Consider the following 13,292-nt stretch of genomic DNA (forward strand, 5'->3'; position numbering starts at 1 on the left):
ATGATTTGGGCTTTGGTTCCTTTTTTTTCCCCTTTCTTGCTCTAGCTGCTGGAAAGCAATTACACAAAGAAAGAAGGTGGGGGCAACAACAACAACAACAAAAAAAAGAATAAAAAGAAAGGAGAAAAAACAAACAAACAAATAGGAATGGAGTCATCATCTCAAACCAAATTGGATTCAAATGCACCACATGCCGCTAACACAACATCGACTACTGTAGAGGTGGTGGATGCAGGGCAGACACTTCACTGCGAACAGGAAGAAAATAAAAAACACGACCACGTGAATGAACCAAAATACAACAACGAAAAAGAAAAGGAAGAAGAAGACGATAAGGAAGTTTCTTCTTCTTCATCTGAGGATGATGATAATATTGGTAATGATGAGGAAGATGAAGATGAAGATGATGAAGATATAGCCCTATTCGCTAGTGATGAGGAGGCGCTAGCCGCACGTGCGGTGGGTCTCAAGCACTACAATGAACACCGCTATGAAGATGCTCTTGATATTCAGTACCGTGTGCTGCGGCACTTTGAAAAGAACAACGGTGCCACTTCTCCCATCTGCGGACCGTACTTTCTTGACTACGGTCTTTCTCAACTACGTCTCTTGCAATCCCGCAGTTCTGTAGAGGCTGCACTAGAGCCACTGGACCAGGAGGCGTTAAAGACATGTTTTATCAACTTGGATGTGGCCCGGGTGTGTTTCCAAAAACAGGAGCAGCAGCGGGGCGAGGAGGACGTGGAAACCCAACTTTCCCTCGCGGAGGTGCATAATGCGATTGCCCAACTGCACGTGGAGCGGGAGGACTTTGACAGTGCGCTGAAGGAGTACGAAAGTGAACTCCTCACGTATCGATTCATTCAGCAGGAGCAGCCAGCGCTGGTGCCGCATGGGCGACTCGCCGCCGTTTTGTACGGCATGGCCGATTGTTATATGAAAGAAGGCGACTTTGAGGAGGCGGAGCGGCGCTTCACAATCGCAATAGCGGAAATTGAGAAATTCCCCGCCGGCACAATTGCCGATGAACTCGTGGCGGAGTTGCGGGAACTGCGGGAGGACGCGGCGGCGATGAAAGGCGGAAAGTACCGGGAACTGCGGGAATGCATACAGGCGCAGTTTGCCGCAAAGGAGGCGGAGATGTTGCCCACCGCACAGGAATTCTACGGAGGTGGAATAGCCACAACAACAACAACAGCAGATGGAGAAGGCAAAGAAAAAGAACCGCCATCACAGCAAACAAAACAACATCCATATCTTTCGCATTTACCGGGGGATTCGGAGTACTCGGCGTTGTCAATGCCGCAGTCTCTCACTAATCCCATTCAGTGGAATGAACACAGTAACAGTATGTCCCTCTCCCTCTTTCCACCACAGGTCGCCGGCCGCAGTCCAGAGACATCGAACAGTCAACCCGTTCATCACGTTGTGGCCAGGCGGAAACCAAAACAACAACAACAACAACAACAAATACGGGGAAATGATGGGAACAGTTTGAGTGAGTCGGATGCAAAGCGTCTTCGTACAGAGTCTTGTAGTTAGAGCAATTATTATTTCTGGAAGAGTGAAGTAAGGTAAGAAGAAGAAAAAGGAAAGAGAAAGGGAAAGAGAGTAGGAATACATCGGTATATATATACGCATTTATATAGAAGAAAGACGTTATAAAAGAAAAAGAAGAAAATACTGAGGGAAAAATAGGAGTAAAGAATTAAAAAAAAACAAAAAATGCAAGAATGCCTTACCATACAGACGTTTAAATCAGAGCAAAACAACAAACCAGATAACTAAAAAAAAAAAAGAAAAGGACAAGAGAAAGAGAAATTGAAAGGAAATGAAGAGGAGAACAATGTAGACAGATTTTCTAATTTTGTTTTCCATCTCCTGTTAATTCTATAGCAACAACGGTAGGAGAGAGAGAGAAAAAAAAGGAAGAGATGTCGTCAATGCGTGAATGCCACAAGTATAATAAGCCACTGCGTTTATATCGTGGAGTACAGAACTCTGTTTATATATATATATCTTTTTTCTCTCGCAGCAGTCAAGAGAGTGCGAAGAACACATAGAGTAACAATCTCCCCCCCCCAAAAAAAAAAAAAAAAAAAAAAAGAGGAGTAACAATTTGAGAATTAACGGTATCTCAGAAGATATATATATGCATTTTATTTGTTTCACGATCTTTGTTTGTTTTTTAAATGCCTCTGGTGTTGGGCTTTTTTTTTCTTTCGCTTTTTTTTTCTGCCCACATGGGTAAGACATGGAGACAGAACTACACATAAATTTACACATGTGATCCCCTTTTTACCCTATCGTCTGTTGTTCCTACTACTGCTGTTCTTGTTGTTTTACCTATTTGTGATCCGAAACGGTAGAACTGAGTGCAAACTATACATTCCTGCATATATATATATATATATATATATATATATATATATATATATAATATACATGTGGAAATGTATATTAACCGTCTGACTGTGTGCTGCTGACACTGGTTGCCAATATACGTCTGGATATATATATATCTGATACCTTGTTATATTTTCTCCATTTGTGCCGTCATTATTCGCATGTTTTTTCCCATTTTTTACTTCTTCTAATGCTTCTTGCGGTTTGTGGTTTATTTTCTGTCAACAGGATAATGATTGGAGATACATCTGAGACTGTCGATCGTTTTCAGTATTTCACAGACTCTCACTGTCACGTTAAGTCTGTAACTTCAACAACAGACACTGCCGATAATAATAATAATAATAATAATAATAATAATAATAATAATAATAATAACATAAAAAACAACACTTTTTCTCTCCCATGTGGTATTAAATCTGCTGTTCTCTGCGGTACTCATCCCGATAAGGATTGGAGTCTTATTGAGAGATTAGCCGCCGTGAAGGAGGGAAACGTACGGGTCTATGCCACCACAACTACACCTGCCACATTAGAAGACTTCAGTCCAGTTATTATTCCTGGATTTGGTATTCACCCCTGGTTTGTACCATGCAAACAAGAAGAAAAAGAGGATGAAGATCATCCAATGGACGAAAAGGAAAAGCGGAGTATTAATGATAATACGAATAGCACTAGCAATAGTGGTGATAATCCTATGAGTAATAATAATAATAATAATAATAATAATAATAATAATAATAATAATAATAATAATAATAATAATAATAATAATAATGGTAATAATGCCCCAAGAGGAGAAGATGCCTCTTCTTTCCCTCGTTGTTGTGGATCTGCTGCTGCTGATAATGGTAATATATTTTCCACTAGCAGTAGCCATCCATCACTATTACAACAACAACAAGAAGAGGGAGAAGAGAAAAAAGAAGAGAAAGAACGTACAGCAGAGGAACTTCTTGCCCTTCTCGAAGATAAAATACGCCGTTATCCACATGCCATTGTTGGTGAAATTGGACTGGACAAACTCCGCGGCCCACCGCCGTCTGTTCAACTCAATTTATTTATTGCCCAAATGCGACTCGCCGCGCAGTACAACCGCCCCGTTTCTGTACATTGTGTGCGTAGTTTTGGCACAATGCTTGAAACACTGCGAGAACTGCCGGCGGAGCACACACCGCCCGCTATTGTGATGCACGGCTTTACAGGCACATTAGAGTTTGCAAAGTCCGTTATGTCAATTCGAAAGAAACCAAAAATGCGATCCTTAACGTTTTCTTCTTCATCTTCTGGTGTTGTTGGGAGAAGTACACGCAAGACAGAACCACTGCGTGTGTTTTTTGGTGTTGGGGTCACAACGAGTTTACGTGTGAAGGGATTTACAGCACAAACGCTGCCGTTCCTGCTGCAGCAGCGACGTGTACTGTTAGAAACGGATGCCCATCACACACTACTGAAATGTCAATCCAGTGAATTATACCCCTCATCAATAGGAATAGGAATAATGAAGAGAGAAGGTGAAATAACGGAAAAGGAAGAAGGAATGAGTGAAGTATTAACATCGTCCAAGACGGAGTGTGGCGTGGAGCAATTAGTGTGGGATTCTGCGGGTTGTGGGCAATTGCGGGAATTGCGGGAAATTGTGAGTAGTGCAACAGCAATGATGGAAGAGAGATTGCGTAATGGGTGTGAAGAGGCATTTACGGAAGTATTTGGTCCTTTTTTTTGAAAAGAAGAAGGGAAGAGAAGAAGAATAGGGGGAATGAGGATTAATATATATATATATATATTCTCTCACACTTTCTGTATTTTTTTCTTTTGACGTTTACTCTTCCTTATTATTTAGTTATTTCTGTATATTTCTTTATTTGTTTCTTATTTGTATCTCTTTTCTTATGGAATAGCTTTCTACCTTTCTCTCTTTTTTCTTCTTCTTCTTTTCAATATAAATATAGACTAAGTGAAGTAAAGAGAAGTATATCCGAAGACATCACGTTGTGTGTAAAGACTTTTCTAAAAGTAACATAAAAGAAGAAAGTGAAATAAAGAAACCACGTTGCAGAAATACCATAGATACATATCCATATATCGATATCCATAAATACATCTATACCATAAATAAAAGATAGAGTGAAAAAAGAAGAAATAATACATCAATAGGAAATAAAGGGGAAAAAAAAGGAAACAAAGAAAAAAAACAAGGAAGTTCTTAAATGCCACTAATTCATTTTTACCACCGACCAGAACTCAGAAGAGCATCCACACAATCAGAAGAAACAAGTTCCTTATCCTTATCCCCATCATTACCGTTATCGCCATCTATGGTTGTCCCACCAAGATTGACAGTTCCAAATGAAAGAAGGAATAATGGCAGTTATCGCAATATGTACACAATGCATTCCGCCGCTTTTTGAATTGGCGTTGCAGAGAGTGGTGCTGAAGGCGATGTATTGGCTGTTGCAGAATAATACGAATACAGCAAAAAAAAAAAAAACAAAAAAGAACAACAACAACATTTGACAGATGGAAAAGAAGGCTTACATTGCAGAGGATATATAAATATATACTTTTATGAATAGTGGACTGAGACGAAAAAAGGGAGAGTGTGTGAGAGAGAGAGAGAAAAGATAAATACGTTAGGAAACATCAATAGTTATATATAAATTTTTTTTCCCTTCTTATTTTCATTCATCTTGCTTCTATACGTTTGAGATGATATACTTATTATTTTTTTTTGTTTCTTTAAAAATTATTGTTTTACTGTTCTTCTTCTTCTTCTTCTTCTTATTATTATTATTATTATTATTATTATTATTATTATTATTATTAAATATTATGCCCCTACCTTTTTTTAAAATATCCCCTACTTCCAATAATGTTATTATTAATAAATCTATTACTTGTTGCTGCTCACCCCCCCCTCCTTGAGTTTACCAGAAGGTTATATATATTTACGATTTTGTATTCCTTCAGTCGTTATCTATTAACCTAAGGATATATATATATATATATGATTCTTTAAGTTTCAGTGTCTTGTTTCTATTTTATTTTTTGTTGTATAATGTTTTCCTCAATAAATGACACACAAAAACACATATGCTATATGAATACATGTTTAATTTCTATACTGTAACACATCGTACAGTTTCTTTATTCTTTTTTTTTGTACTTTTTAGAACTGTGATGATATACAATGAATTATTTTTTTTACACTAAGATCTATTTTTTTTTCTTCTCCCTCAGTTAAGGGAGATAAACAAAGAAAGGTACAAAAAAAAACATGGGCCTCTGTTGATTTACTGGTCCCTTTAATAAAAAAATTTATGCATTGTTCTTTTCTATTGCTATATTATTTACCATTATTGGTCCTCTTGCCTTCGCAATTGAGAATATGGGAATATACAACGTGTTGGTTCAGAACAGTATTTATGCACAATTCTTTTCTATGGATATTTCTATCTATTGCTACATAGCTATTGGGAAATTTTAGTGATAAACACAAAACAGACGATAAAATATATGTCCACAGGTTAGTAATAATAATAATAATAATAATAATAATAATAATAATAATAATAATAATAATAATAATAATAATAATAATAATAATAATAATAATAATAATAATAGTAATAATAATAAAGGAAAAAATTGCAACAGTGATATTGACGTATATAATACATGCGTGTATATCTATATGAGAATAAGTATGCTTGTGAACCACAGTACTGGAAACTGTATTGTGTTATCAATTATTTTATCATTATTATTATTATTATTATTATTATTATTATTATTATTATTATTATTCATATTCTTATCCTTTTTGTTTTTTGTTTTCTTTTTTGGCGATCAGACTTTTTTTTCTTATCATTTTATTCAGTTGTACTGCATTGTGAGAATGCAGATGAATCATGATATCAAATATTCTCTCCTTTTAGTTAGTTTCTTCTTTCATTACCCCCTTTTTTTGATTTCTAATATTTACCTTCTTTTATTCTTTTGTTCTTTGTTCTTCTTCTTTTTCTAATTATTATCTTATTACGATATCCTTCTCATAGGTAAATCATAAAAAGAAGCACACATTGTAAACGTTTCTTTCCTTCTCGCATGTTCTTCTGGGGTAGTTACAACTTCCAGGCCCCGCAGTTGGTGGAGAACCCCAATCGCCCACCACTGCGATATCCGGTGTATCTCCCACCCGCCCCATCAATGGTGAGTAGTAATAATAGCAATAATAATAGTAATAATAATGATGAGGCCGCAGGATTAGAACGCATTGATAAACAACGATTAATTGTAAAACTTGTGGCGTGTGGGCAGAAACACATTGTTGCACTTGTATCCACGACAGAGAGGGAAACTACGGGAACGATGAACAGTAAAGAAAAGGAGGAAGATGAGGATGAGAATAAAAAGATGGAGTTTACAGTGTATGGAATGGGGAGTAATCACAGTGGACAGTTGGGTCACCGTGTGCCGGAGTACACAACAACATTAACGAAACTACACATTGAGGAACTCTTATCAGCGGGCACAAGCGTCACCAGTATTGCCTGTGGCAATAAACATACACTCATCTGCACAAGTACTGGTGCGGTATTCGCGGCAGGTGATAACACATTTGATCAATTGGGGGTTCGCACAACCGTAGATGGATTTACACCGGTGAGTGGTCTTGCCCACATTCGCAGTGTCCACGCCGCTGGAAATGTCAGTTTCGCCCTAGACGCCAAAGGACAAGTGTACAGTTGGGGTGAGGCGCAATATGGACAATTGGGCCACGGCGACACCGGCGAACGCCTTGACCCGCGCTCACTGCAACAAGTACGCACAAATGTGTCGGTGCCAACACTCATTCAATGGTTTGTGCGACATCGCGTGTGTGTGTTGGAGGTGGCGGTGGGCCGTACACATATGATCTGCCGCAGTCAGGACGCCGTGTACACATGCGGGGACGGGGCGTATGGGAAACTCGGGAGTGGGAATACGAGTTCCAGTGCAACTCCGCGGTGTGTAGCATTTCCACCACGTGCAGATAATGAGAAACTCGTTGGGGTGGCGGCGGGTGATGAACACACACTTGTGCTTCGCGTTGCTAATCTTTCGCACTCCTATACGAGTGCGACTAACAATAATAATACTAATAATAATTCTACTTCACCTAATCCTAATTGTTTTACATCCGCAGTGGTGTATCACTTTGGCCGTACCCCACGCGGGGATGGACAACTCACACCCAATGTGATTGCCACAGCACCGCCAAGTATTGCACGCGTTATGGCAGGACGCGGTACATTCTCTGCAGCTCTCACGCACGATGGAAAACTTTACGTGTGGGGAAAACACGGATATGCGCGGGTGACGAATGCCACACCTAACGGTGCACCACGTGGAGGTCCACAGCTTGTGCAGGCACTTGAGCCGTTCGTTATAACAGACGCCGCTGTGGGCGGTACATTTGTTGTCGCTATTGCAGCGAAACAGCGAACATCATATACAGAGCAAAATGAAAAAGATGAAAATAGATGGGATATTGTCATTCCACATGATGATCGTCATGAAGAGCGAGAAACAGATACTACTGGAACATCATATGAGGCATCCGTGCATGCCTTTCTCACACAATACATGGGATCCACACTCGCCAATGCGTATATCGCTAAAATACCACCAGCAACTCCTCGTACAGATCCTAATGCCAACGCATTTGTTCCTATGGGGGCACACGGAATAGGCGTAGGACAAAAACTGCGACTGTGGATGACGGACGTTTATGCCCTTGGAACTGCTCTTCAAGTACTAGGCGACTCCGATGAAGGTTTAACAAACACAAATGAAGAAGAGGAAGACACAGCAAATGAGAAGGTGGGAAAACTTGGGTGCCGTTTTCGAATTGAATGGCAACGAGACGACTGGCATGACGAAGAGATTACACTTTACTCTGACGATGAGACATTGGACGAGAAGAATCCCAATCGATGGCAACCACTATGGTTTCTACAAGACAAAGCAATGAGTAGTGAATATATTCTTGACAGCTAAGAGGCAATGAAAAAAAAAAAAATGGAAGCCAAAATATTCAGTTACCGCCACAACAAGAAACAGAAAAGAACAAGAAGAAAAAAAAGAGAGAGAACAACTCACAAAACATAAATACTAAAACAAAAATATTCTATATATGTTAAAAATAAAACTTATAAAAACTCTTTCTCCAACCTAATATCAAACCACATCCAAAATAAAATAACAAAAGAAAACTAAACTTCTCCCCACTGTCTTCTACATTGAATAAGGAAGATAGATACACAAAAAGAAGAATACCATGAATAACTGCAACCACATGTGTGCACCGCCTGAAACTACATGATGACCATGACACAACATCACAGACTTTGATGTACCCATGAGCAAGAAACATTGTCGCCCCAGTCTGATCACACTCCTCCCACCTTTTTTTCTTTTTTTTTTTTTGTATGTGTATGTGTATGTGTGTGTGTTTGTTTGTTTGTTCCCCCCTTTGTCTAGCAGCACTGCGGTGAAGTGATCGACACCTAGGCTGATGTAAAGCCGTCGCAGATGGACGTTGACACACTATGAAAACAGCGTTGTTTCACGCCCCGTCTGATCACCGCGCAGGCCCACCCCCTAATGTTCTTCCCCCTCTTTTTCCCCCGCTCCCTCTCTTTTTGTTGAAAGCCGCGGTCCTGTCACCTCGAGGGCGCCCTCTCTGTGGGCGTACGGCCTCGAGACAGCGCGTGCGTGGCGGTCGTGTGCTGTGTCCCTTGTGGGCACGTGTGCACGTCCCGCTGTGTGCGCGAGCAGGGGGCCGCAGAGCAAGGGTGCGCGTGGTGTGATGCTCGGCGCCTTGTGCGTCTGATGCTCCGCCGTGCAGCTATCCCGTTATGCATATCCTGTGTGCGCTCTAGCTCCGTCGGGGCCCTGATGAGTCAGCAACAAACCATGCATTACACATCTCAACCACAACAGCAGACCCGTACAAACAGCTCTTTTATGTAGTGCGCGCGTCGTAAAACCAACAGGCGTCGCGCACGAAACGGAGAGCAAGATAATAAACACCGTCGTCCGCATTCGCAGTTGACGTGACACTGCGTGCACCGCCTGAAACTACATGATGACCATGACACAACATCACAGACTTTGATGTACCCATGAGCAAGAAACATTGTCGCCCCAGTCTGATCACATTCCTCCCACCTTTTTCTTTCTTTTTTTTTTTTTTTGTATGTGTATGTGTGTGTTGTGTTTGTTTGTTTGTTTTTCCCCTTTGTCTAGCAGCATCCGCGGTGAAGTGATCGACACCTAGGCTGATGTAAAGCCGTCGCAGATGGACGTTGACACACTATGAAAACAGCGTTGTTTCACGCCCCGTCTGATCACCGCGCAGGCCCACCCCCTAATGTTCTTCCCCCTCTTTTTCCCCCGCTCCCTCTCTTTTTGTTGAAAGCCGCGGTCCTGTCACCTCGAGGGCGCCCTCTCTGTGGGCGTACGGCCTCGAGACAGCGCGTGCGTGGCGGTCGTGTGCTGTGTCCCTTGTGGGCACGTGTGCACGTCCCGCTGTGTGCGCGAGCAGGGGGCCGCAGAGCAAGGGTGCGCGTGGTGTGATGCTCGGCGCCTTGTGCGTCTGATGCTCCGCCGTGCAGCTATCCCGTTATGCATATCCTGTGTGCGCTCTAGCTCCGTCGGGGCCCTGATGAGTCAGCAACAAACCATGCATTACACATCTCAACCACAACAGCAGACCCGTACAAACAGCTCTTTTTATGTAGTGCGCGCGTCGTAAAACCAACAGGCGTCGCGCACGAAACTGGAGAGCAAGATAATAAACACCGTCGTCCGCATTCGCAGTTGACGTGACACACATGTGTGCACCGCCTGAAACTACATGATGACCATGACACAACATCACAGACTTTGATGTACCCATGAGCAAGAAACATTGTCGCCCCAGTCTGATCACATTCCTCCCACCTTTTTTTTCTTTTTTTTTTTGTATGTGTATGTGTATGTGTGTGTGTTTGTTTGTTTGTTCCCCCCTTTGTCTAGCAGCATCGCGGTGAAGTGATCGACACCTAGGCTGATGTAAAGCCGTCGCAGATGGACGTTGACACACTATGAAAACAGCGTTGTTTCACGCCCCGTCTGATCACCGCGCAGGCCCACCCCCTAATGTTCTTCCCCCTCTTTTTCCCCCCCGCTCCCTCTCTTTTTTTTGAAAGCCGCGGTCCTGTCACCTCGAGGGCGCCCTCTCTGTGGGCGTACGGCCTCGAGACAGCGCGTGCGTGGCGGTCGTGTGCTGTGTCCCTTGTGGGCACGTGTGCACGTCCCGCTGTGTGCGCGAGCAGGGGGCCGCAGAGCAAGGGTGCGCGTGGTGTGATGCTCGGCGCCTTGTGCGTCTGATGCTCCGCCGTGCAGCTATCCCGTTATGCATATCCTGTGTGCGCTCTAGCTCCGTCGGGGCCCTGATGAGTCAGCAACAAACCATGCATTACACATCTCAACCACAACAGCAGACCCGTACAAACAGCTCTTTTTATGTAGTGCGCGCGTCGTAAAACCAACAGGCGTCGCGCACGAAACTGGAGAGCAAGATAATAAACACCGTCGTCCGCATTCGCAGTTGACGTGACACACATGTGTGCACCGCCTGAAACTACATGATGACCATGACACAACATCACAGACTTTGATGTACCCATGAGCAAGAAACATTGTCGCCCCAGTCTGATCACACTCCTCCCACCTTTTTTTTCTTTTTTTTTGTATGTGTATGTGTATGTGTGTGTGTTTGTTTGTTTGTTCCCCCCTTTGTCTAGCAGCACCGCGGTGAAGTGATCGACACCTAGGCTGATGTAAAGCCGTCGCAGATGGACGTTGACACACTATGAAAACAGCGTTGTTTCACGCCCCGTCTGATCACCGCGCAGGCCCACCCCCTAATGTTCTTCCCCCTCTTTTTCCCCCGCTCCCTCTCTTTTTGTTGAAAGCCGCGGTCCTGTCACCTCGAGGGCGCCCTCTCTGTGGGCGTACGGCCTCGAGACAGCGCGTGCGTGGCGGTCGTGTGCTGTGTCCCTTGTGGGCACGTGTGCACGTCCCGCTGTGTGCGCGAGCAGGGACACACATGTGTGCACCGCCTGAAACTACATGATGACCATGACACAACATCACAGACTTTGATGTACCCATGAGCAAGAAACATTGTCGCCCCAGTCTGATCACATTCCTCCCACCTTTTTTTTCTTTTTTTTTGTATGTGTATGTGTATGTGTGTGTGTTTGTTTGTTTGTTCCCCCCTTTGTCTAGCAGCATCGCGGTGAAGTGATCGACACCTAGGCTGATGTAAAGCCGTCGCAGATGGACGTTGACACACTATGAAAACAGCGTTGTTTCACGCCCCGTCTGATCACCGCGCAGGCCCACCCCCTAATGTTCTTCCCCCTCTTTTTCCCCCCCGCTCCCTCTCTTTTTGTTGAAAGCCGCGGTCCTGTCACCTCGAGGGCGCCCTCTCTGTGGGCGTACGGCCTCGAGACAGCGCGTGCGTGGCGGTCGTGTGCTGTGTCCCTTGTGGGCACGTGTGCACGTCCCGCTGTGTGCGCGAGCAGGGGGCCGCAGAGCAAGGGTGCGCGTGGTGTGATGCTCGGCGCCTTGTGCGTCTGATGCTCCGCCGTGCAGCTATCCCGTTATGCATATCCTGTGTGCGCTCTAGCTCCGTCGGGGCCCTGATGAGTCAGCAACAAACCATGCATTACACATCTCAACCACAACAGCAGACCCGTACAAACAGCTCTTTTTATGTAGTGCGCGCGTCGTAAAACCAACAGGCGTCGCGCACGAAACTGGAGAGCAAGATAATAAACACCGTCGTCCGCATTCGCAGTTGACGTGACACACATGTGTGCACCGCCTGAAACTACATGATGACCATGACACAACATCACAGACTTTGATGTACCCATGAGCAAGAAACATTGTCGCCCCAGTCTGATCACACTCCTCCCACCTTTTTTTCTTTTTTTTTTTTTGTATGTGTATGTGTATGTGTGTGTGTTTGTTTGTTTGTTCCCCCCTTTGTCTAGCAGCACTGCGGTGAAGTGATCGACACCTAGGCTGATGTAAAGCCGTCGCAGATGGACGTTGACACACTATGAAAACAGCGTTGTTTCACGCCCCGTCTGATCACCGCGCAGGCCCACCCCCTAATGTTCTTCCCCCTCTTTTTCCCCCCCGCTCCCTCTCTTTTTGTTGAAAGCCGCGGTCCTGTCACCTCGAGGGCGCCCTCTCTGTGGGCGTACGGCCTCGAGACAGCGCGTGCGTGGCGGTCGTGTGCTGTGTCCCTTGTGGGCACGTGTGCACGTCCCGCTGTGTGCGCGAGCAGGGGGCCGCAGAGCAAGGGTGCGCGTGGTGTGATGCTCGGCGCCTTGTGCGTCTGATGCTCCGCCGTGCAGCTATCCCGTTATGCATATCCTGTGTGCGCTCTAGCTCCGTCGGGGCCCTGATGAGTCAGCAACAAACCATGCATTACACATCTCAACCACAACAGCAGACCCGTACAAACAGCTCTTTTTATGTAGTGCGCGCGTCGTAAAACCAACAGGCGTCGCGCACGAAACTGGAGAGCAAGATAATAAACACCGTCGTCCGCATTCGCAGTTGACGTGACACACATGTGTGCACCGCCTGAAACTACATGATGACCATGACACAACATCACAGACTTTGATGTACCCATGAGCAAGAAACATTGTCGCCCCAGTCTGATCACATTCCTCCCACCTTTTTTTCTTTTTTTTTTTGTATGTGTATGTGTGTGTGTGTGTTTGTTTTTTTTTTTGTTTCGATAATGTTTTTTTTTTTTTTTTTTTAGAATA

General features: G+C 43.9%; 8 protein-coding genes across 9 annotated transcripts; 3 read left to right on the forward strand and 5 right to left on the reverse strand.

Moving 5' to 3' along the window:
* Positions 1-147: 147 nt before the first annotated feature.
* LSM04_007866 (uncharacterized protein) lies at positions 148-1,542 on the forward strand (the record flags this gene model as incomplete). Its single annotated transcript, XM_067334584.1, has 1 exon — positions 148-1,542. One exon carries the CDS (start codon positions 148-150, stop codon positions 1,540-1,542), a length of 1,395 nt encoding a protein of 464 aa, XP_067191806.1.
* A 1,096-nt stretch (positions 1,543-2,638) lies between these two features.
* Positions 2,639-4,132, forward strand: LSM04_008254 (TatD family; the record flags this gene model as incomplete). Its single annotated transcript, XM_067334586.1, has 1 exon — positions 2,639-4,132. One exon carries the CDS (start codon positions 2,639-2,641, stop codon positions 4,130-4,132), a length of 1,494 nt encoding a protein of 497 aa, XP_067191820.1.
* Positions 4,133-6,513: 2,381 nt separating this feature from the next.
* LSM04_004610 (uncharacterized protein) lies at positions 6,514-8,448 on the forward strand (the record flags this gene model as incomplete). Its single annotated transcript, XM_067334587.1, has 1 exon — positions 6,514-8,448. The coding sequence occupies one exon, from the start codon at positions 6,514-6,516 to the stop codon at positions 8,446-8,448; it is 1,935 nt and encodes a 644-aa protein (XP_067191717.1).
* Positions 8,449-9,051: 603 nt separating this feature from the next.
* On the reverse strand, positions 9,052-9,577 carry LSM04_001836 (uncharacterized protein; the record flags this gene model as incomplete). The annotated part of the gene is made up of 2 exons (XM_067334588.1): positions 9,052-9,298; positions 9,441-9,577. 2 exons carry the CDS (start codon positions 9,575-9,577, stop codon positions 9,052-9,054), a joined length of 384 nt encoding a protein of 127 aa, XP_067191623.1.
* A 243-nt stretch (positions 9,578-9,820) lies between these two features.
* On the reverse strand, positions 9,821-10,351 carry LSM04_008084 (uncharacterized protein; the record flags this gene model as incomplete). Its single annotated transcript, XM_067334589.1, has 2 exons — positions 9,821-10,067; positions 10,215-10,351. 2 exons carry the CDS (start codon positions 10,349-10,351, stop codon positions 9,821-9,823), a joined length of 384 nt encoding a protein of 127 aa, XP_067191813.1.
* A 145-nt stretch (positions 10,352-10,496) lies between these two features.
* On the reverse strand, positions 10,497-11,123 carry LSM04_001454 (uncharacterized protein; the record flags this gene model as incomplete). The annotated part of the gene is made up of 2 exons (XM_067334590.1): positions 10,497-10,839; positions 10,987-11,123. The coding sequence occupies 2 exons, from the start codon at positions 11,121-11,123 to the stop codon at positions 10,497-10,499; spliced, it is 480 nt and encodes a 159-aa protein (XP_067191610.1).
* A 630-nt stretch (positions 11,124-11,753) lies between these two features.
* LSM04_001177 (uncharacterized protein) lies at positions 11,754-12,380 on the reverse strand (the record flags this gene model as incomplete). The annotated part of the gene is made up of 2 exons (XM_067334591.1): positions 11,754-12,096; positions 12,244-12,380. 2 exons carry the CDS (start codon positions 12,378-12,380, stop codon positions 11,754-11,756), a joined length of 480 nt encoding a protein of 159 aa, XP_067191602.1.
* Positions 12,381-12,526: 146 nt separating this feature from the next.
* Positions 12,527-13,153, reverse strand: LSM04_001737 (uncharacterized protein; the record flags this gene model as incomplete). Of its 2 annotated transcripts, XM_067334592.1 has the most annotated exons (2): positions 12,527-12,869; positions 13,017-13,153. In XM_067334592.1, the coding sequence occupies 2 exons, from the start codon at positions 13,151-13,153 to the stop codon at positions 12,527-12,529; spliced, it is 480 nt and encodes a 159-aa protein (XP_067191613.1). The 2 variants fall into 2 exon arrangements, with proteins under 2 accessions (XP_067191613.1, XP_067191614.1); XM_067334593.1 differs by lacking the exon at positions 12,527-12,869 and having other exon boundaries at positions 12,878-13,153.
* Positions 13,154-13,292: the final 139 nt, after the last annotated feature.

Source organism: Trypanosoma melophagium (genome assembly GCF_022059095.1).
Source record: "Trypanosoma melophagium isolate St. Kilda chromosome Unknown ctg22segment0, whole genome shotgun sequence".
NCBI classification, from domain to species: Eukaryota; Euglenozoa; class Kinetoplastea; order Trypanosomatida; family Trypanosomatidae; genus Trypanosoma; species Trypanosoma melophagium.